Raw genomic sequence first — 24,074 nt, 5'->3', positions numbered from 1 at the left:
GGAATAGTTCCTGAGTGCAGAGCCAGGAATGTGGCTCAAAAAAAATCAAAAAAAAATTTAAGTTATTAAAATTTTTAATTATTTTTTTAAATAATTCTATATGTATATATTAATGGAAGTAAATGACTTTTTTTCCCAAAAATGTCACCATATGTAAATGTGACCTTATACAAGAAATGAACTTAATACTAAGGGTTTAAACGAAAAAACAAATTTAACCTGATATATATGTATATCTCAGCCTCCATAGGAGATGCATGTAATAAACAGAATACCTGAAATAAGAAGATTGAACATCATGGGTTTTTTTTTATTTTCTCAGTATTTGTAGGTAAGAGGTGCCGAACTTTAATTGCAAATTGTACTTCCTCTCCTTAGAATTTGTCCGTGCAAAGCACAATGCACTGAGAGCTTGACAATGATAAAATGGATTGACTAGAGAAGACAAAACCAATCCCAGAAAATCTGATTTATTTTTTAGGGCACACAAATGAATTTGGTGTGTCTGACGAAAATCTCTAAACATCAAATGCTGGTGTCTATATCAGCCTTCCCTTTTCACTTAGAACTGAAAATGTGAACCATTAGTTTTGTCTGGGCCTATAAAACCTTTATCAGAAAGAGCTATGGAGGCAAAGCTGGGGTTCAGGGGTCACATCTGGGCAGGAGAGTGTGGGTTCATGACCCCCCAGTGACCTGACTGGAGCTGAGAGCTGCTAAATCCAGGGTGAATCATATGCCTTCAAAGAGAGCTCCAATCCACCTTGGAGCCAGGAGGGAGTTGGGGGGCTGAAGGGGGCTTTCTCATTGCAGATGAAACCTGACAGGAGGAGCTCTGCCCTAAATTGAGGCCACGTGCCAAAAGGCAGCCTCCCCCCACAAGCTCACATGGTTCAGCCAAGTACCTCCACCTACTCAAATTTTAAACATAGAAACAAGGGCCTACAAAATGGTATTTTAATTTATATGAAAAAGTCGGTTAAAGCACCAGGCACATGAAAAGAACAGTACAAACCCCAACACCTACTAGACTATTAGCATAAAATGGTCAGGAAACATCAGCACCCCAACTCAAAGATGGGTCAACAGCAACACCTAGTGGCTATATTAATTTTAAAAAAATGGGGAATTAGTTCCATCCCAGGGTTCTTTAGGGTCACTGTAATCAAAGACCCCAATGAAATAAATACCTTCCACCCTACAGGAAGCTGAAAATGGAATGCAAGCAAGCCCCCTCTGAGTCTAACCAGAAGACTTTGAACAACTTTATATTTTCTGAGAAGCTCACAGCACTTGGCAAACACAGAACTAAACAGTGGAGACAGTTCTACTGGTAAAATAACTCATTGTTGAGAGCAGGTGTAGGGTGCCTGCCTTGCACGCAGCCAACCTGGGTTCCAACCCCAGAGTCTCATGTTTCCTCAAGTCCCCGAGGAGAAATCCCTAAGCACAGAGCCAAAGTGTGGCCCAAAAGTAAGCAAGATACCCCCCTCCAAAAAAAAAAGATCATAGTGAAAATAAATAAAATAGAAAATAAAAAGACAATAGAAAATAGCAGTCTTTTATAAAAAGCATTCATTATCTATCTACAATTCAAGTATACGTAAATGCCCTATATATATTTTTATTGTATTTTTTTGTTTGTTTGTTTTGGGGCCACACCCATGACACTCAGAGGTTACTCCTGGCTATACACTCAGAAATTGCTTCTGGCTTGAGGGACCATATGGGATGCTAGGGGATTGAACTGTGGTCTGTCCTAGATTGGCCACATGCAAGGCAAATGCCCTACTGCTTGCACCACCACTCTGGCCTCAAATGCCCTATATATTTTTTAGCTAGCCTTAGACCTTATAAGTTGAACAAGGCCTACTCCAAAGTGCTTTGCTCCCAACAAAAGAGCCTGAGTGAGCTTTTATGGAGTCAGAAGTTTCTGTTCAGAAGTAGCTGCACATCTGCAGCAAGAGAGCTATCCAGTGATCCCACGCAAACACTGTCTTCAGGGAGGAAGGAAGAGGTTTTGCTGCAAAGACAAGCAGAAAGTGGGGATGGGCTGACAGACTAACAGACAGGCAGACCGACTCACAAGCCTCATCTCTAGAAAAGTGAGGCCTAGATAAAGCTGTTCTTAAACTCCTACTGCAGAATCTAGGTGCAGTGAGCAGGGACAGGCGCAGTCAGAGACAATGCCTTAACCAAAAAACACAGCCCAACCCAAAATCTTCACCTTAGCACCATCCCTGGGGACACGATGGTGTTCAAGATCCTGAAATAGAAAAAATCCTGATTTGTTCTATGTGATCTGTTCAAATAAGTCTCCTTGAAGCTGGAAAAATAGCACAGCAGTAGAGCATTTGTCTTGCATGCTGCTAACCCAGGACAAACCCAGGTTCGATCCCCACCATCCCATATGGTCCCCCAAGCCTGCCAGGAGAGATTTCTGAGTGCAAAGCCAGGAGTAACCCGAGTGCCGCCAGGTGTGGCCCCAATGATAATTATATAATACAATATAATATAATATAATATAATATAATATAATATAAGTTTCCTTTCCAAAACTCAGAGCCCACCAAGGCCTCTCTCTCACCTTTGCAGTGAACTGCGATGGCCCCTTCTGTGTTCTCACAGATGTTGAGGAACCTGCGCACAATGCTGTCACTGGGGGTGCTGCCATCGATGAAGAAGAGGTCATAGTGCTCGAAGCCCGCGTCGGTGAAGCGCTTTGCCTCGTAGATCTTCTTGTTTAGCCTCACCACGGCCGTCACATTGTGCTTCTTGAAATATGGAAAGTAGGCTTCAGGGGCATGAAGGGGGTAACCTAAGGAAGGGCAAGAAGCAGCTGTCAGCCAGAAGCACAGACCCAGAATGCGGGGCCGGAGTGATAGCACAGTGCCTTGCACGTGGACAACCTGGGACAGACCTGGGTTCAATCCCCGGCATCCCATATGGTCCCCGGAGCCTGCCAGGAGCGATCTTTGAATGCAGAGCCAGGAGTAACCCCTGAGCGCTGCCAGATCTGGTCCAAAAATTAATTAAAAACCTAGAATGCAAAACCCAGAAAAGCCCTCCACACTGAAGTTTGCCAATCTCCAGGGATTTGGTTTTGTTTTTCAGAAGGGAAACAGATTTCACGAGCCAAAGTCTAAATTACATTTCTCTAAGGAGCAGTGGGAATAACTGAACTCCCTCCTTTTCACTCTCACCCTCTTTTCTCTTCCCTTTTCCTCTCCCCCACCCCACATAGAAGGGGAAATGGGTTGGAATAGCCACTAGGATTCCAATCCTGGAAACATTCTCCTTCCAAGTCAAAACAAAAACATTCCAAAAATTGCATTGAAAGTCTTTTTTGCCATTTGCGTGGTTTTAACACCCTCCCTCCCCAATACTGAGGTGAATGTTTATCAAGCACTCGCCTCCTCAAAGTCACAAGAGCTTATAATTGCTATTTGAAATCTCAAGCAACCTGTTCAGATATAAGACAAAGAAAGAAGCCAATTTACTCTTTTTCTTCTTTTTTTTAACTTGATTGATTGATTGATTGATTGATTGATTGATGGGTTTTTAGACCACACTCAGTAGTACTCAGGGAAACTCCTGGCTCTGCACTCAGAAATCACCCCTGGCAGACTGGAGGACCATATGGGATGCCAGAAATCTAACCGGGTCCCTCCCAGGTTGGCCGCATGCAAGACAAACGCCCTAACACTGGGCTATCTCTCCAGCTCTGCCAATTTACTCTTGTTCACATTTTCTGTTCTAGGGAGTCTATATTTAAAGGTCTTTACTCTTGAGTGACTCCCAAATAACCTGAATATTTTGAGGAACTACAGAGTTAGCTTAATCGCAGATACACATAGTGCAGGGGTAGGGCATTTGCCTTGCACGCAGCCAATCCAGGACAGACTGTGGTTCAAATCCCAGCATCCTATATGGTCCCCTGTGCCTGCCAGGAGCGATTTCTGAGCACAGAGGCAGGAGTAACACCTGAACAATGCCAGGTGTGAGTCAAAAATACAGTATATGGGGCCGGGCGGTGGCGCTGGAGGTAAGGTGCCTGCCTTACAAGCGCTAGCCAAGGAACAGACAGCGGTTCGATCCCCCGGCGTCCCATATGGTTCCCCCAAGCCAGGGGCGATTTCTGAGCACATAGCCAGGAGTAACCCCTGAGCGTCAAACGGGTGTGGCCCAAAAACCAAAAAAAAAAAAAAAAAAAAATACAGTATATATGTTGCCCTTTTACATTTTTTTACATCAGGTTTCTAAATGAATGTTTTAGTTAATGTGCAAAAAAGGAAACTGAAAAAAAACACACAGAAAGCAAAGACCAGAATCAGGTTCCTAAATTAATATTTTAGTTAAAATGCAAAAAAAAAAAGAAAGAAACAAAAAATAAATACACAGGAAAGCAAAGACCAGAATCAGTTTTCTAAATTAATAGTATAGTTAATGTGCAAAAAAAGAAACTAAAACACACACACATATACACACACACAGGAAAGCAAAGACCAGAATCATGTTATGACACGCAAGTCTGGTTCTATGTCCTGCTTATCTACCTGCTCGACCCAACCTTCCTGCTGCTAACTGATGCTATGCATCAGACTTCTTTACACACTAATAGTTATTTATCATTTCAGAGTCCCAAAGCTGTGAAGAACCAAGAATATACACGCCAACTCAATCTGGAAGAAAAACATAATCCGGCTTTTCTTGGCAACAACAACTTCTTAAAAGACAAAAAAGGCAATGGGACTCTAGAGAAAGATGCTGGCATGATTACAATCAAAACACTGCCTACCCACTAAATGTTCATTCAATTAAGAAGAGATAAAAATTAGAAAGGAGATGAGGTTGTAAACAAAGTGCTAAGACTGCTGCTACTCTGAGAAGAGATGCAAACACCAATGTCACCAATGAACCTCACCAAATGTGACCAGAATCTCGTCTGAACACTGCTCCTTCCTCTGCACACAGTCCCTGTATTCTGCACACACTCAACCTTCCTCTGGTCATCCTTCATCTGTCTGCTGCCAACTGATGAAACAAGTCTGACTATCTTCTCAATCAGATGGCTGAACAATTCTAGGTGCACATTTTTAAGTTTTCTTTAAAAATAATAAATTCTTTGTACTATATCTCCTTGACAGATTTCTTGAACATTCTCACATGCTTTTCTTTTCTTTTTATTTTTTTGTTTTTTTTTGTTTTGTTTTGTTTGTTTGTTTGTTTTTGGGCCACACCGGCGGTGCTCAGGGGTTACTCCTAGCTGTCTGCTCAGAAATAGCTCCTGGCAGGCATGGGGGACCATATGGGACACCGGGATTCGAACCAACCACCTTTGGTCCTAGATCGGCTGCTTGCAAGGCAAACGCCGCTGTGCTATCTCTCCGGGCCCTCTCACATGCTTTTCAAACAAGTTTGAGCCAACAGACAATGACAGTGTCCTGTGTTCTGAAGCAAAGAGTATCGTCAGAGAATCTGGAAGTTTCTCAAAGACTCAGGGGTGCTCTGAGGGAGTCAGGTGTTTTCTGGGCCTTCGACCACCCCCCACCCCTGCTGAACCCGTGACCTGCACGGGCCCTTGCTCTATCAGGCCACTAGGTGGAGCCTTGGGACCAGGGACGCACAGAGGTCAGGAGCTGGTGGACAAAAACTTGAAAACTGAGACATTCTGTCTCTGCTGGGTTCAGATCTCACTGATGCTAACACATGTAGGAAGGAAGTCGGCAAAGACTTGCAAGCCTCTCTCTCTCTACTCTCTTAAATAGAAACTTGCAACTCTCTCTCTCTACTCTCTTAAATAGAAACTTGCAACTCTCTTTCTCTTCTCTCTCTCTGTCTCTCTCTCATTGCCACTTGAGAATTGTGGATTTTGTTATTTTTTTCCATTTAAAATCCAAATACATATTTTATCCTGGGCCCCAAATTGCAAAACTCAAATTATCAACTGAGCAGAAGATTGAATGCAGAGGTGAACCCAAACTGACATAGGGACAGTGGTGAAGGGTCTGGGGCACTCTGACAGTGGTGATGGTGCAGAAACTGTGTGCACCAATACTGTAAACATTCAAACTATCACATCCTAATTACCTAATATTTAATTTTTATATATTTTATTGTACTGCTATATTATGAGCTCATCAATTGAAAACTGTTTCACAAAAATTCAGCAGTGCTGTTTTCCTCTGTATCACCTTCTTGTGAAGAGACAACAGAAATTCCTACCTGCTATTTGTTAACATGCACACACTTAAAACTCCCATAGTCCATTCTACCTGGATTCCAGGATTTCAGGACTTCCTTTTGCTACTCCCTAATAACAGCTATTTGTTTGTCAATTCCTTTTCCTAAACCTGTTTTTCTGCTAACAAATTCCTACAATGGCTTTCAGCTTTGTCAGAGAAACAAGGTTGTTCTAATAAAGATTATATTTTACCATAAAAGTTTTGTGGAGTTTTTCTGTTTTATTTTGTTTGGGGATCATACCTGGTAGTGCTCAGGGGTTACTCCTGGCTATGCGCTCAGAAATCACTCCTGGCAGGCTTGGGGGACCATATGGGATGCCAGGAATCAAACCCAGGTCTGTCCCAAGTCAGCAGCATGCAAGGCAAAAGCCCTACTGCTGTGCTATCACTCCGGCCCCTTCATTGTAAAAGTATTAAGTTTACTCATTTCACAACAAATTTATATTTCAAGTTCAAATAGGGTTTATAAAGCCTATGAAGATTCTGGTTGCATCAACTAAAATGACCGCTACAATAAAATGCCACAGTAATATCAATAACAGCCTTAAGTGCAATTGTTGAAGGTAATTTAAAAAATAGATCATAATCAACTAGCACTTTCAGACTTCCTTTCCTTCAGGGAGTATAAAATAAACTAAGAGGGCTAGAAATGGTACAGCAGGTAAGGTGCAGATAATAAAAATTTCATTAATCCTGTCTTGAAAGACCTACAGTCAAAAGGCAGTTCTCTTAGTAGCCATGTGGGGCCAGAGCAGTGGTGCAGTGGTAGGGCATTTGCCTTACATGCGGCTGACCCAGGACAGACTGCAGTTCTATCCCCAGTGTCCCATATGGTCTCTCAAGCCAGGAGCAATTCCTTTTTTTTCCCCTTGGTTTTTGGGTCACACCTGGCAGCACTCAGGGGTTCCTTTTGGCTCTATGCTCAGAAATCGCTCCTGGCAAGCTCGGGGGACCATATGGGATGCCGGGATTAGAACCACCGACCTTCTGCATGCAAGGCAAACACCTTACCTCCATCTATCTTTCTGGCCCCTAATTTCTGAGAGCAGAGCCAGGAGTAACTCCTGAGCATCACCAGGTGTGGTCCCAAAACAAAAACAATAAAACGATAGTCTACACATTATTCCAATAATCCAGTGGGCAGGGGGTTAATTGATCTATGTCCTATATGATGAAGATTCATCGGCAAGCTGGTGAGTGAGAAAATCTAATCATCGAATGAGTGTGGAGGGTTTTTTTATTTATTGACTCCATTCACTCTCCCGACTTGGGTTATCCATTCACAGACAAAACCTTGATCCAAGTTTCATAATAGACATATTAGAGATAGAAACAAAGGATACATCCTTTGCTTGTGGAAACAAGTAAGGTGTCAAGGCCAAATACATGAATGACAAGATAAGTGAACCAGATTTTAGGAAAAAATAATAAGGGAAAAATAAATCTCATTAGAGATTTCAAATTCTACTCCATTCCTAGGAGGCTAGTATTCCAGCAAACTATTTCATTCCATGTGTTCATAGATAATTTGTTTGTTTTGGGGTCATACCTGGCAGCACTTAGAGGTTACTCCTGGCTGTGTACTCAGAAATCACTCCTGGCAGTCTTGGAGGACCATATGGGATGCCAGGAATCAAACCCAGTCTATCTGGGTTTGACAAACGCCCTAGTGCTGTGCTATCTCTCTGGCTCCTAATTTTTTTTTCAATCTAATGTAGTGCTCCCATAAATTCGTCTCACTTAAACCCTTAGTCCCTATCTTTATGTGTTTTGAAGAAAATATTAGCAGATTAAAATAAGCAAGGAGAAAATACTCAGAAAATTCACATAGCTACTAAGCACGTTTCATTCAAAAGGATCCTTTTTTTTATTTTTTTATTTTTTTCCTAACTATGTATGTTTATGGCTATACATAATCTGCAAATAAAGTAACAATTGTCAACTGGACAACTTTTCTTAGTTGTCATGGCAGAACTAAACATTTCCTAATTGTCACGACAAGACCAAACATATCAAACTGCAAAGGCTATTTGCACTGGATTGGAGGAGTAATATTGCCCATTATTTGTAATGTTAGTCAAATTTCCTACTCATCACTATAGTTTACTCCTTTGCTTTTTGTTGTTGTTGTTGTTTCTGGGTCACACCCAGTGATGCTTAGAGGTTACTCCTGGCTCTGCGCTCAGAAATCATTCCTGGTAGCTCAGGGGGCCATATGAGATACTGGGATTCGAACCACTGTCTGTCCTGGATTGGCTGAGTGTAAGGCAAACACTCTACCACTGTGCTACCTCTCCGACCCCCATAGTTTACTTCTTTATAAAATGGAGACGACAGTAACTCCACCAGAGACGCATGCACATTCTATGAGTGAACGGTGAGACTAACTAGTATGGATGCATAAGCATTCAGGGAAAGACATCAGCAGCATCAACATGATACTCCCCAACAAATGCCCTGTAGGGCACTGCTCTCCTACCCAACAGATCTAAGACCCACTGATAAAAAGACAGCAGAGTGCTTACTGGTTTGACTAGTTGGCTTCTCAAAGAATTGTCTTTGAAAAGCCAGAGCAAGAGTCCAAGGTGTTTGCCTTGCACACAGCTAACCCAGTTTCAATCTCTGCCATCTCATATGGTCCCTGGAGCACAGCCAGGAGTAATTCATTAGCCAAAAGCCAGAAGTAACCCCTGGGCATTGCCAGGTGTGGCCCAAAAAGGAAAAAAAAAATCCTCTTTGAAAATTAGTTTCCATATCATGCATGTTCTCTATGCCAACATAAAATTTGGGGGTTTTATGTTTGTTTGTTTGTGGCCACACCTGGTGACACTTGGGGTTACTCCTATGCACTCAGAAATAACTCCTGGCTTGGGGAATATGGGATGCCAAGGATCAAACCCAGGTCTGTCCTGGATCAGCCACATGCAAGGCAAAAACCTTACTGCTGCACTATTGCTCCAGCCCCCAGACATAGATTATGGCTCTGCCTACTATTATTTATATTATTTATATATACTATATATATAAATGTACATTTATATATAATATATATTTAAACATTATATATTATATATTATTTATATATAATATATTATTTAATAATGTTCAATTTTTTTTCATTATAAACAAATGTTCTTTGGTGAATCACCCAAAGAGATCATTTGAGAAAATTAGAAAACCATAAGAAGGTAAAGTAGCATAAAGGTCTGGATAGTAAGGAGGGACCTACCATTTTCAATTTTGCTTTTTGGATGTGGTCCACTAAAGGCTAAAAATTTTCCTGGAACAATCCAGTTGAAGTCGCCATTCTCAATTCTCTGGAAGAATGTTGTGAGGAAAGAGAAGAAAAACAGTTTATACTTCTCATAAAATTTAAGAAACCATTAGAAACTGAACTGCATTTTATTCTATTACTACTAAATAGTCACTTATGAACTCAGGCTTAAATAAAATAAAAAGACAAAAATTGTATCAAGGAATTCTGATTGCTGCCAAAATCTCTTTATTGACACCATACAAAAAGTTGAGAAAACTTGGGTCTGAAAGAATGATAAGCAGGTAGGAAATGTGATGGAATTAAATTCAATCCCCTGCACCCCATAAGGCCCAGCCCACAGTCTCCCTAGAAGTGATCCTTGTGTGTAGCAAACCCTGAGTAAAGCTGGCTGTGGCCCAAAACAAACCAAAAAACGTTAAGAAAACAATGTGTCAGTATTTTCTTAAAATCGGTGAGTTTTTTTGTTTGTTTTATTGGTTTTGTTTTGGGGCCACAACCAGCGGTGGGAGGTAGGTTGGGGCTTAGGAGCTCAGAGCCAGGACCTTAAGAGATGCTGAGGATTGAACTCAGGTCAGCCTTGTGCAAGACTTACCTTGCCCACCTACTATACTATTGCTTCGGCCCCTTAAAATAGCTTTGTTTCCCACGAAAGCACCACCGGTAGAGTAAATGAACCTGAACAGAGTCTATAGTTAATCCCGTGACAATATACCCCAAGGGTGGAGAAACCCCATAGCGCTAAGGCCAAGTGAATTCCTTTTCGAATGACCCCAATATTTACTGTGCCAGTGCAGGAGGAAAAAAAAAAAGGCAAAAAGCACAAAACATTTTTATCTTTTATATATTATTTTTTTCATTTATTATTATTTTTTTCTTATTTTTATTTACCTATCTACTTTTTGTTGATTGCTTTGTTTTGGTGTGGTTATTGAAGCTGTTGTCCCCATTTATATTTATATTGTTTTGTTTTGTTTTTTTCTTCTTTTTTTTTTTTCTTTCTTTAGGTGCTCTGCCATGTTTTTTTAACTCAAGACCATGCCTGTTTTTTTGTGGTGTCTATCGTTATCACTGGAGTGCTCACTGGATATTTGACTCTTCTTTTTGTACTGTTGGGGTGTTTCACCTTCTTTTTCTCCTTCATTTCTCAAACCAACAATGAGAGCCTCTAGAAGGATTCCCCCCATTTTCAGCATACTAGACTTTTACCCCAGTTTATTACTTTTCTCTTCTTCAAATAAAACCACATAACTTGAACTATGGAGTCCTTCCTCCCAGTTAGAGGGGGAAATAAGGGAGGCACCAAGACCAAGACTACTAAGTAGTAAGCTAGGTACAGTGGGGACCACAATTTCTTGAAGTCCTGGGGGAGAGGGAGGAGGATATGGGAGGTAGGACGAACACGGAGATGTAGGGAGGACAAATCGGTGATGGGAATCCCCGATTTTATGTAAATGTGAACCTGTAATATTATTGTCAACAATATGTAAACCACTACGACCAAAATAAAAATTATATTTAAAAAAATAGCTTTGCTTCCCACCAATCTACAATGAAATGGTATGGAAACAAATATAGTTTGCCCCGGCAGATCATGAAGGGAAACTGGAAGCACTTGACTAAACAGTTGACATGCTTTAAACATGCTTTAAACAAGCTTTAAGCATGTCTTTAAACATCTCTGGTTGAGTACACCTGCACTCTCTCCAGGCTGACAATACTAGATTGGGACTGGGAAGAGGGAGGAGAGGAAGAGAATGTGTGAGGAGAGAGAAAAGGCTAAAGATGGTCCAGGAGACTGGGACCCCCCACGCCAGGCGGGTCTTCATGGCCGGCCCTGGCAAGTCGGGCCCTGGGGAGGCAGGCAGAGGAGGGAAACCCCTCTCTTATGTATATTCTGCCCCCGTTTTGTTTGCTAGTAATATTTTTTTAAACCGCGTGGGCGCGCGACAAATGCACTTTTTAAGCATTATCCAAAAACGTTCCTGATACTAGACTGTTCCTAGGAATAGAATCAGGATGCCCAAGATTCTGATAAAACATTCAAATTGACCTTTTTGTCTAGTCTTTTATATATTGTCTCTCCCCTCACCCCTTTGTCTCTCCTACCTCCTCATACCCAAACCCTGAACCATTATCTTCCCCTTATTCAACCCTCCTTATCCTCAGTTCCTGATTGGGTAGACACCAAAACTGACCTTCTGCTCCAACACCACCATCCAGCTTCTCATTGAATGACACCCTCTCGGTCCTCAGCTCATGCCTATACAAACAACTACAACCAACACACCTGTTGACCCATGCTTGATGGCCCCTCATGCCCCCATCAAACTATGGACTGTTGTATGATACTGGAATCAGCTTCAGCATAATCCCTAGTTCAAGGAAAATATAGGGTTCTGTAATGCCGCAAAACATGTCTCAAACTCAACTATCACCTGTTGTCTTCAAATACCCTTGTTTTCTTTCTTTTTTTTTCTTTTTAAAACATAAAAGGGTCACATGCATCTCTTTTGTATATCTCAGATGTATTCCCTTACATCTATAACTTTTCAAACATCCTCATATAGTGACAATTTTGCCCACTAGATTAGTTATTTGATTGTTTGATTTTCCCCCTATGAGATCTGTTTTATAAGCAATACTGGTAGAAAAGTAACTCTGTATAGATTTCACGTTTATACCAAGTTACGGGAAATGTTAGACTTTATTCGTAGGCCCCCAGATGCACCAACAATATCTTGTGGCATTGCTTCTCTTTTGCATAGGCACATTAAAATGGGAAAATAATACATATGCAAACAAGTGTTTATCTAATAGAGATGGAAAAACAAATTTGGTAATGTAATTAGGCCTTTTACCCTGAACATTGGCATAATGATTTGGCTCAGGCCTCAGAAGAATGGGCATCACCCACACACACCTGAACTATGGAAACAACCACAATTGTCTTTAACACTCCCAGGACCCAAGCCTCTACCAGAGAAGACCTACCACTGCTTTGGCATTGACTTACTCCAAAGAGTACTCCCAATACCCAGGCGACTCAGCAACAGTCTGCATGCAGGGCAAATCACTCCGCATTTAATGATATGCTGAAACTAGAGGATGCTCCACATCAGCCTGACATCGACGAAAGAAATGCACAGAATCCAGAGTCTTTAAATATAAAAGTCTGATACCAACTATAGCTAAAGTGTGAAAAAGTTTCACCGGAACCTTGAGAATGACTGGAGTTGGATAGACTGGTATGCCTGGAACCCAGAGTCTGTCTTATGCCAATAAACTTCTGGGGTGAGGCCTTTTTGTAATCAAGGACTTTTTTTCCATTTTCTCCATTTTTCTGGACCTATGCAAACATTGGCGATTGCCACTATCACACCTTTACTATATTTTTTGTTTACTCTTATCCTTTAAGGAAAAAAAATACAACTTACTGAACTTAAAAACAAATTACTGTAGTAGAATGCCTGTTTCGAATACAGGTAGGGGATGGGAAGGGGGGAGGGGGTAATGTTGCACTGGTGAAGGGGGGTGTTCTGGTTATGACTGTAACCCAAATATGATGTTACTTAAATTAAAAATATATTTAATAAAAAAATTTAAAAAAAAGAAAAGGCTAAAGACTGAGGAGGGGTTGTCATCATCTTGGTACTCCATCTCACCCCAATTTCCTTCCCTTCCCAGGGACCACTTAACCCTGGTAATAAACAGGGAGGAGTTAGAGCTCAAGGATGTCCAAAACATTGCACAGGATTGGGAAATACCTACACAATATATATCACTTTTTTAAATTAAAATCTTTATTTAAGCACCATGGTTACAAACATGTTTGTGGTTGGGTTCAGTCATTAAAATGTATAGCCCTGGGGCCAGAGCAATGGCACAAGCGGTAAGGCATCTGCCTTGCACATGCTAACCTAGGACAGACCGCAGTTCAATCCCCTGGTGTCCTATATGCCCCCCCCAAGTCATAAGTGATTTCTGAGTGAATATCCAGGAATAACCCCTGAGTGTGACCGGGTGTGGGCCCCCCACAAAGTAAAGTATGCCATTCTTAACCTGTGCGACCTTCCCACCACCAATGCTCCCATCTTCCTCTTTCCCCACCCTTCTGCCTATCTTTGAGACAAGTATTCTTTTTCTCTCACTCATTACCATTATCCTGAGAGTTGTTGGTGTAGTTATTTCTCTAACTGCACTCACCACTCTATGTGGTAAGCTTCATATCATGGGCTGGTCTTTTCAAACCTCATCTCTATTGTCTCTGAGTATTATTTCCATAATGTCTTTTATTTTTCTTAAATCCCATAGAGGAGTGAGACTATTCTCTCTCTCTGACTATTTCACTCAGCATAATAGTTTCCATGTCCATTCATGTATAGGATAATTTCATGACTTTATTTTCCTGACAGCTGCATAGTATTCCATTGTGTATAGGTACCATCCTTTTTTTTTTTTTTTTTTTTTTTCAGTTTTTGGGCCACACCCGGCATTGCTCAGGGGTCACTCATGGCTGTCTGCTCAGAAATAGCTCCTGGCAGGCACGGGGGACCATGTGGGACACCGGGATTCGAACCAACCACCTTAGGTCCTGGATCGGCTGCTTGCAAGGCAAACGCTGCTGTGCTATCTCTTCGGGCCCCGTTTCTTTAGTCAGTCATCTGTTGTTGGGCATCTGGGTTGTTTCCAGATTCTGGCTATTGTAAATAGAGCGGCAATGAACACAGATGCATAGAGGGCATTTTTGTATTGTGTTTTTGTGTTCCTAGGGTATATCCCTAGGAGTGGTACAGCTGGATCATACAGGAGCTCAATTTCCAATTCTTTGAGGAATCTCCATATTGTTTTCCATAAAGGCTGGACTAGGCAGCATTCCCCATCAGCAGTGAATAAGAGTTCCTTTCTCTCCATATCCCCACCAGCACTGATTGTTTTTGTTCTTTGTGATGTGTTCCAGTCTCTGTGGCATGAGATAGTACCTCATTGTTGTGTTGATTTGCATCTCCCTGCTGATATGTGATATGGAGCATTTTTTCATTAAAGACCTCGATATGTACCACTTTTGGATAACAATCATATCTGGCTCACTCCAGCCCAGCCAGCATGGATTGCTCGCTCCCTCAGCAGACAAGAAAAACTCCTGACCAGCCCAGCTCTGAACATAGAGTGAGAGATGCTTCAGCAGGTAAATGACTTTCTTTGCATACAGCTCATCCAGGTTCAATCCCTGATCCTATATGGTCTCCCAAGCACTATCAGGGTTCCCTGAGAACAGAGCTACAAGGAAGCCCTGAACACAGCCAGGTTTATTCCAAAATTTAAAACTAAAGAGTTTCTTACCACCACTTGGCAGACTGCAGTGATAGAAAGCCAAGCCAGTCACAGTCTGCAGATCACTGAAGAACTCGAGTGTTTGTTGAATTTCAGCCATGTCTTTAAGGTAGTCTAGAGTCTAATTATTTCAACTATCCATCATCAAACTGTACTGGTAAAATTTTCTTTTGGGGGGGAAGGAGTGTCACACCTGGCAGCTCAGGGGTGACTCCTGACTCTACACTCAGAAATCACTGCTGGCAGGCTCAGGGGACCATCTGGGATGCCGGGATTCGAACCACCGTCCTTCTGCATGCAAGGCAAATGCTTTACCTCCATGCTATTTCTCTGGCCCCATGGTAAAATTTTCTTGTTCAAACTCATGTTTCTTTGGGGAATAGAGATGTAGAAATGGGGTGAAGGTGCTGGCCTTGCACACAGTCAACCCCACTTCAATCTACAGCACCATTCAGTTCCTTGAGCACCACAGAAGAAGTTCAGAGCACAAAGCTGGGAGTACCCTCAGGCCTCAATGAACATGAGCCCAGAAAAACTCCAAAGAAGTTTTTAACTATATTTCTTTCTAGTCTAAAAACATTATAAAGTAAACTTACCTGACAACCTGTAAATGATCTGATATGGTATAATTGTAATTAACATAATAATTCTATATTGCCCAAAGTAAATGCTGCCCAAAATACTATACATGTTTGATATTTGCATGCTAAAGTAAATCTCAGGCATAGCTATTTATAGAGATAATTAATCTAATATGCACCCTTTTGTTTTGTTTTGGGGGGGCCACACCTGGAAGCACTCAGGGGATACTCCTGGCTCTGTGCTCAGAAATTACACCTTGTGCCTCCCAATTCTTACCACAGGCTGTGTTCTTTACACTAACTGTATAGAAAGAGGAGGTACAATAAATGCACCTCATATACACCTCAACACAGGCCCTTTGCCTGGTCTGTATTGTGAATCGGGGGACAAAAAAAAAAAATAGAAATTACACCTTGCAGGATCAGGGGACCTTAGGGGTTGCCAAAGATCAAACCTGGGTTTGGCTACATGCAAGGCAAATCTACTGTGCTATTGCTCTGGCCCCCATGCACTTCTTTATTAGATTTTTCTAAGAACTATTAGAAAAATATTAACTATTTTCTTAAAAATAACAGTCTCAAATTAATCAGTAGCCCATTCCAGCAATTATAAGTTGAAAATAATAATTAAAATTTCAAAATAAAGCTATTTTTTTCATGATCAAGGCTAATCCTAATTAAGAAGCCATCAAGGAGAATAAGTTACTATGTTTACTATTTCTGTGTCCTTGATCACTAAGTGCATCTAGAAAAGCAAACTGTACTGTCCATTTGGATTGTGAAAATTTATCTGGTTAAATAGTAACCATTCATACTTAATGATAAAGAGAACGGCAATGGTTTCACTGAGATACAAAACTAAAAGGGCCCAAAGATGTTTGCAAATCCGCCTATCCAAAATAATAAACATTAGATAATATCAGCCTATATTAAGCAACTTGGATAGGACTAAGGGAATAAAATATTTGGGTTATAAATAAAAAATCTGAAAAAAAATAATAAATTACTACTTTAGACTGATCTAATAGAGCAAAACCCTTACTTTGATAAGCTTCCAGAAATTATGCAGTGTCTTCTTTTATAGTGAATTAACTACACAGAACAGTATTTAAAAAAAAAAAGTATTTAAGATGATACAAATTGCTTTTTCTAACTAAACACAGACATTTCAAAAAAAAACTACGACAGGAACTTAGAGTACTTTCCAACTCTGCCATGTTTTGTGAACAAAAGAAATCAAACAAACCATGAAGCAAGGAAGAGGCAAGAGAAAGATCTGATCCCTTATTATATAAAGCATATAGCCCACCAAGTCCTCTCTAGACAAACAACAGAGAAAAACAGTAAGTGAATAAATACAATTTGAATGTTCCAGCTACTTCAGTCTTTAAAAAACTTTCCAGATATCTCTGGAACAGTTCGTTCTCCTGGTACATTTAACTTTAATTTGGGGGGAATAATGGGGGAGCCATATCCAGCAGTGCTCAGGGCTTACTCCTGACTGTCCTTCAAAATCACTCCTGGTGGTGCTCAGGGGATGATATAAGGTGTCAGGGATTAAATCTTGAGGGGCAGAAGAGATAGCATGGAGGTAGGGCACTTGGCCTTGCATGCAGAAGGCCAGTGGTTCGAATTCCAGCATCCCATGTGGTCCCCGAGCTTGCCAGGAGCGATTTCTGAGTGTAAAGGCAGGAGTAACCCCTGAGCACTGCCGGGTGTGACCAAAAAACAAAACAAAAAAATCTTGGTTCCACCTGCAGAGTAAGTGCCCTACCACTATACTATCTAGCTGACTTCAATTATTTTTACAACTTATTAGAAATGTATCTGTGGGCCGGAGCGACAGGACAGCAAAAGGCATTGGCCTTTTATGTGGCTGACCTAGGACGGACCTCAGTTCGATCCCCAGCATCCCATATGGTCCCCCAAGCCAGGAGCGATTTCTGAGCATAGAGCCAGGAGTAACCTGAGTGTCACCAGGTGTGGTCCAAAAACAAACAAACAAACAAAAAAAGAAATGTATCTGTGGCAGTGGTACTGACCTCTGTAAATCACAAATACATTTTTCAGTTTCAACAATTTAAAACCTATAGCCCTCTGACCACCGCAATAAAAAAAAAAAAGAAAAAAGAAAAAAAAAAAAACATTGACCTGAAGCTGACCTGACTAAGGATCTTCATCCAGAAATAAAGTTTACTTTGGAGAGTGGAGGGAAGAGTGAACACCGAGTAGTACTCAGGGACTTTTCAAGCTCTGTTTCCTAGTAACCCCTGGGTGATCCTCGGGGGAATATAGATGATGTAAGAGAATTGACGGTCTATCAGGTAAGCACCTATAATATCTCTGTAACAGTGCCTTTTTTTTTTTTTTTTTTTTTTTTGGTTTTTGGGTCATACTCAGCAGCGCTCAGGGGTTACTCTTGGCTCTATGCTCAGAAATCATTCCTAGCAGGCTCAGGGGACATTTGGGATGCCGGGATTTAAACCACCGACCTTTTGCATGCAAGGCAAACACTTTATCTCCATGCTGTCTCTCCGGCCCCTCTGTTAACAGTTCTTATCTAATAACTCTTTAACATGAATAAGCAGTTATTTCGGGTTTTTTTGTTTGTTTGTTTTTGTTTTTTTTGGTTTTCTGGCCTTCTTGGAGGAAGGTTAGTTCGTGCAAGGCAAGCGCCCTATCACTTGCGCCAATGCTCCAGCCTCAGAATAAGCAGTTCTTAACTACAATTTATTATCCATTCAAACACTTGCTGCAACTTTGTACCAGGGACTCAAACTTAGTATTACACATAAAACAACAAAAATCATTGCCTCTGGGCTTTACAGCATCCGAAAGTAAACAGATGCTGAAAAGAGGTACTGAAGAGATGAAAAAACAGCAGCAAGTTCATATTGACCACTGGCTCAGCACTAAGCATGACTCCATTCCATTCCACTCATTTTATCCTTAGAGCAGTACAGTGAAATCTTATCATCATCTCCATTGTACCCACTGCTGGACTGAACATACTGTTCCCCCACAACACCCCAACTCACACACTGACTAAACTCTGGTATTTAGAGATGGGGACCTGTGGAAAGTGATAAAATTCTTAGAGTGGTTTACTCCCTTATAAAAACAGCACCAACCCCTCTGTAGAGTTATGACCATCTATGAACCTTTCTCCGGCACCAAATCTGCCAACACCTTGATCTTATATTTCCAGCCTCCAGAGGTGTTAGAAATAAATGTTTCTGGCTTAAGTAGACAATCTCTGTTATAATAGTTTGTTATAATCTTTGTTATAATAGTTTGAGTGGAAATTTCCTTCATTAAAGGCAAAGTAGCTTTAAGCTCTGTAAGCACCATAAGAGAAGAACCTAAGAGGTTTAAGAGTAGAACAAGGGGCTGGAGAGATAGCATGGAGGTAAGGCATTTGCCTTTTATGCAGAAGGACAGTGGAACCCCTGAGCACTGCCGGGTGTGACCCAAAAACAAAAACAAAAAAAAAGAGTAGAACAAAAACTTTTAAAATCAGTGTATAACAGGTAGGGTAAACCAAGTGCAAGGCACTTCCATATGGTTCCCTGAGCACCACTGGGTATGGACCAATTCCCACCTCCCAGGCCCCACCAAAATAATAAAGAACTCCTGAGTGTTTATTTAATTTGCTCTAATAAATAAAAAGGGCCTTCTTGGACCAACATATTCTTTTTTAGTTTTGTCTTGTTGGTTTTTTGGTACCAAACCCGGTGATGCTCAGGGTTACTCCTGGCTATGTGCTCAGAAATCGCCCTGCTTTGGGGGACCATATGGGACACCAGGGATCGAACCAAGTCCATTCTAGGTTAGCACATGCAAGGCAAATGCCCTACCGCTGCGCCATCGCTCCTGTACCTTAGACCAAAATATTCTTGTTGTCCTAAAACTTTTGTTCAGCAAGTCAAAGGCCATAAATTCAAATCATGTTGCTGCCTACATACACAGGGCAATCAGGCAGTTCTTCTGTTAAGGGTCCCCAGAGAGAAAAATGGCTCCAGGGCTTTGTGTCCAGAGCAAGCATGAGGCTGTAAACATGAGGCATATGCATTGCATGTGTGACAAGGTAATTCTGATTGCCACAAGATCCAGGATCTTTCTGAAGGTCAGGGAAGGAAGAGGTAGAGCTCCTTTATATTTCTCTAATTTCAGAATCCACAAGACAGTGCCCATAGCACAGTTGTATTACATAAGCACATATATGCTGTAATACTGGCACTATATGAGTTCAAAATGAAGAAAATATTCATTTGGCTTAAATTGAATTCTGTCATCTCGCTTTAAACAACAAACAAGCTCCAGGTTATTAATTGTATCTGAAAGAGTTGGGGTAGAGGGAAAAGGAGTAGCCTGGAGGTTCAGTGGCTCAGCACCTTTCCCACAGCTGGGTAGGGAGAGAAGCTAAGAATATTATTCAGGGGACAATAATAAATGTATCTACTGACACAATGTCAGGGAAAATATTTCAGAGCATGCTTGCAAGTGCTACTCCAGTGCTCAGGACATAAAGATCTGAGGTCATAACACTTCACATATAGTTCCAATCCAAAGAAGAAATTTGAATCATCATTCCTTAGGCAGTTAATTATTCCTATTGTTTACCTGAGGTGAAATGTGGAAAGATGGAAGCTCTAACAAATATTATTCATTCTAGAAGCATGTATAAAATAGCAATCAGTGAAGGTTACATCACCCAGATGATTTAACAAGTTACTTATAATGACTAGTCCACCTAGAGACATTCTTCCTTCATATAACATGATGTATGGGGCCAGAACGGTGGCACAAGCGGTAGGGCGTTTGCCTTGCACACACTAACCTAGGACAAACTGTGGTTCGATTCCCCAGCATCCCATATAGTCCCCCAAGCCAGGAACGATTTCTGAACGCATAGGCAGGAGTAACCTCTGAGCGTTACTGACTGTGCCCCCCCCCAAAAAAAAAAGTAAATAAACATGATGTTGACACTGCAATTTGTGTTAAACCACATTAAAGCTTTAGCACAGTTTTATTGTGCTAGCATCGTGTTAAACTAGATTAAGATTGCATGAAAGCCTTGATCCAAGGTTCTAGTATGTAGGAATCTGTGTTGTAGATGTTGTTGTTTTCTACTTTTTTAAGCACTTTTTCTTACAGCGTATATTGGCTGGTGACAAAACAAAAAATCTATCTGTTGTAAAATGTAAAACTTCCCAGGGAGCTGGAGAGATAGCACAGCAAAAGGGCATTTGCCTTGCATGCAGTCAATCCAGGACAGATGGTGGTTGGAATCTTGGCATCCCATTATGGTTCCTCCGAGCCTGCCAGGAGCGATTTCTGAGCGCAGGATTAACCCTGAGCGCTGCCAGGTGTGACCAAAAAAAAAAAAAAAAAAGTAAAAATTCCCAAAATATACTGCAAAATCAGAATAAATGTTTTGTTTTGTTCTGTTTGTATTTTTTGTTGTTTTAGGCCACACCCCGCACTCATTGCTCAGGGACTGCTCCTGGCTCTGCACTCAAGAATCACTCCTGGAAGGCTCATGGAACCATATGTGATGTCAGGTATCAAACCCATGTCAGCTGAGTACAAAGCAAGTGCCCTGTCTTCTGCAGGCCTTGGTCATTCTTTTCCATGGAAAGAGCGTTTCTACTATGTTAATAGATTACATGGCTTGAAATGTGCGATACTTTTGTTTTGAGTGTTCATTAGCTCATTCACTAGTTCTTTCAGTCAAGGTGTCCATAATGAATATGTATTATTAAAACATGAAAAAATGTGTAAGAAATAATTTTTGGCTTCAAAGACCCAGAACGTAGGAAAGATTATGAGCAGAGCACCACACATAGCAACACAAAAAAGTTCTCTAGTGCATACAATTCACAGTCAGCTACACAAATACACGGGAAGACCAATGAGATCTCAGACAGGAGAAAAAAAGAGTGTGTCCAAGGACCTTCCATAAATAAGTGAAGACATCTGGGAAGCTACATGGGTTTGGATATGAGAAATGAGCCGAAAACAAGAATAAGAAGGGGGAACCCATGTCAAAAGGGGTTTTTGTATTGTATAAAGAAACCGGCCTTTCCCCTAGACATTTAGTCAGTACAAAACTCGTCAAGAGTACAAAACTCAACAAAACATGCTGTAGGTGAAGAAAGTTGTGAGTCAACTTGGAAACTTGTGTTCCTCAGAAAAATTTATGGCAAGAGTCAACCACAACAACATTGCAGACAAAAAGCAATAATAAAGGTTCAACACTAGTAAGTAGAAGAACAAAGGTTCTACCCACACATGAGAAAATGAATGACAGGCAGGCTCAGGGGGAGGATGACATATAAATATGTATGTGTGAGAGAGATTTATATGTGTGATACACAAAGGACCTAGTAAACATATGTAATTAATGTAGCTTTCTGACTTGGCAAAGTTTGCCTACCCAGTATGATCTCTGTAGAACAGTTTCCCAGCCAGTATCACAAAATTAAGTTTCCTGGTTGAAGACTGATTGGGCAGAGTCCCTAGGGGAATCCCCAATAATTGTGGTCAATGATCACAAGGTGCTAAACAAATATAATTTTCCATGTGTGCATGATGAGAAAAACCAACAAAAACCCTTAGGAGTAACTGTGCTCCCAGCAAGCAGTGAATAAGCAGGTATCTGCCAGGCACATGCTAGCAATCCCCTTAAAAAAACCAGGGGAAGGAAGTGGCCTAGATCTTCCAGACCATAAAAGCACAGGAGCAAATCAGTTATAGTTTGATACTTTGGGAAATAGCCTCATCCTAAAAAAAAATCTATGTTACATAAAAAAATTTTCTCAAAAAAGAAACTCAAAGAGGTGAAATGAATAGTAACATATATGGCAGTCAGGAAATAGCTCAAAAATGTTAGTCATTTCGCAAGTGCTTGGATTTGGGGTGTTGGGGGAGATGGATTGTAGTTTGGGCTTTGGAGCATATCCAGCAGGACTCAGACATTACTTTTTACTCTCTCATCAGGAATTACTCCTGGTGGGTTCAGGGGACCATATGAGATGCCAGGGATTGAACTTGGGTCTTGCCAAGTAGGGCAAATGCCCTACTTCTGAGTTTTTGAAGTTGGCAAGAAATGAACTTTAAGCTCCATCTAAATCCCCAGGAGTATTTAAATAAGCTCCTTAAGGGGCTGGAGCAATGGCAGAGCAAATGGTCATTTGTCGTGCATGCGGCTGCCCAGGACGAACCTAGGTTTTGATCCCAGGCATCCCATATGGTCCCACAAGCCAAGAGTGATTTCTGAGCTCATAGCCAGAAGTAACCCCTGAGAGTCACCAGGTGTGTCCCTAAAACCAAAATAGATAGATAGATAGATAGATAGATAGATAGATAGATAGATAGATAGATAGATAGATAGATAGATAGATAGAAACAGCATAGGGTGTTAACCTTGCATGCAGCTGACCTGGAAGGGACCCAGTGTCCCATATGGACCCACGAGCCAGGAGTGATTTCTGAGCACATAGCCAGGAGTAACCCCTGAGCATCACTGGATGTGCCCCCCCAAAAAAATATAAAAATAAATAATATAAAACTGAAGACACAACTTCAAATTATCTTCGATTAATAATAACTGTAAAGAGCAGAAGCATCAATGATTTTTAAGCAAGATGTAATTTGTGCTGGCTAGTTCCCCCCAAAAAAACTTGGCCAAATACACACTATATGGACAGCAGTCTATGGGTGCTGCATGCAGAATGCTCTTCTACACTAACACTATCTACTATTCACTATTGAGAAGTCCTCATACATTATTACTTCAATAAAATTTCATAATATGGCTTTCAGAATATTTTTTCTTAATCAGTAAAAATTCATAGTTCCATACAAATTTGGCCAAGGATCACATTAGGGAAAATATTGTTTACCAAAAATAAACATAATGGGCCACTTGCAAGGTCATATGAAAATAAAACAAAAGTCTTACCTCAAACACTATGAAATATGAGAAGGTCTAGAACACTTAAGTGAACATCTAGATCATAGGAAGCAAAGGGCCAATGAATTTTTTTTCTGCTTATTCTGGCTTTGTGGCATAGTAAGGAACTGCGATAGCTCATTGCCATGCCTGTTGCGTCATCTGCACTTTGGCATATGTGGCTATTTGAACTTTTAAAATGTTATCAGTCAAAATGAAAATGTGCTAAAATGTAAAATCCACATTGGGTCTTGACGGCTTAGAACAAAACTGAATAAACAGGGTCCTGAGCGACAGACAGCACAGTGGAAGGGTTTTTGCCTTGCAAGTGGTCTACCTGGGAAAGTACCAGGTTCAATCCCTGGTACCCATGTAGTTGCCCAAGCCTGCCAGGAGTGATTTCTGAGCACAGAGCCAGGAGTAACTGGGTGTAGCGCAACAAACAAATAAATATAAAACAATAAAATAAATAAAAAAAATGGGGGGGGGATTGGGGTCCCACCCGGCAGCACTCAGGGGTTACTCCTGGCTCTATGCTCAGAAATTGCCACTGGCAGTCTCGGGGGACCCTATGGGATGCCGGATTCGAACCAATAATCTTCTGCATGAAAGGCAAATGCCTTACCTCCATGCTATCTCTCCGGCCCCAAATAAAAACAAATTTTAAAACCTAAAAATATAAA

At 41.0% G+C, this 24,074-nt stretch overlaps 1 protein-coding gene and 1 non-coding gene across 2 annotated transcripts in view; one reads left to right on the top strand and one right to left on the bottom strand.

Moving 5' to 3' along the window:
• Positions 1-24,074, bottom strand: part of CDC14A (cell division cycle 14A) — a 191,442-nt gene that overhangs the window by 57,151 nt on the left and 110,217 nt on the right. The window contains 2 exon segments of the mRNA XM_049765598.1: positions 2,588-2,818; positions 9,475-9,562. Of these exon segments, the coding sequence (XP_049621555.1) occupies positions 2,588-2,818; positions 9,475-9,562 (319 nt within the window).
• Positions 15,695-15,827, top strand: LOC125997778 (small nucleolar RNA SNORA51). Its single transcript, XR_007491797.1, has one exon. It is a non-coding gene; the product is annotated as a small nucleolar RNA SNORA51 (small nucleolar RNA).

This window comes from Suncus etruscus, chromosome 19 (genome assembly GCF_024139225.1).
Source record: "Suncus etruscus isolate mSunEtr1 chromosome 19, mSunEtr1.pri.cur, whole genome shotgun sequence".
Lineage (NCBI taxonomy): Eukaryota > Metazoa > Chordata > Mammalia > Eulipotyphla > Soricidae > Suncus > Suncus etruscus.
This window is presented reverse-complemented; position numbering and strand designations above follow the sequence as displayed.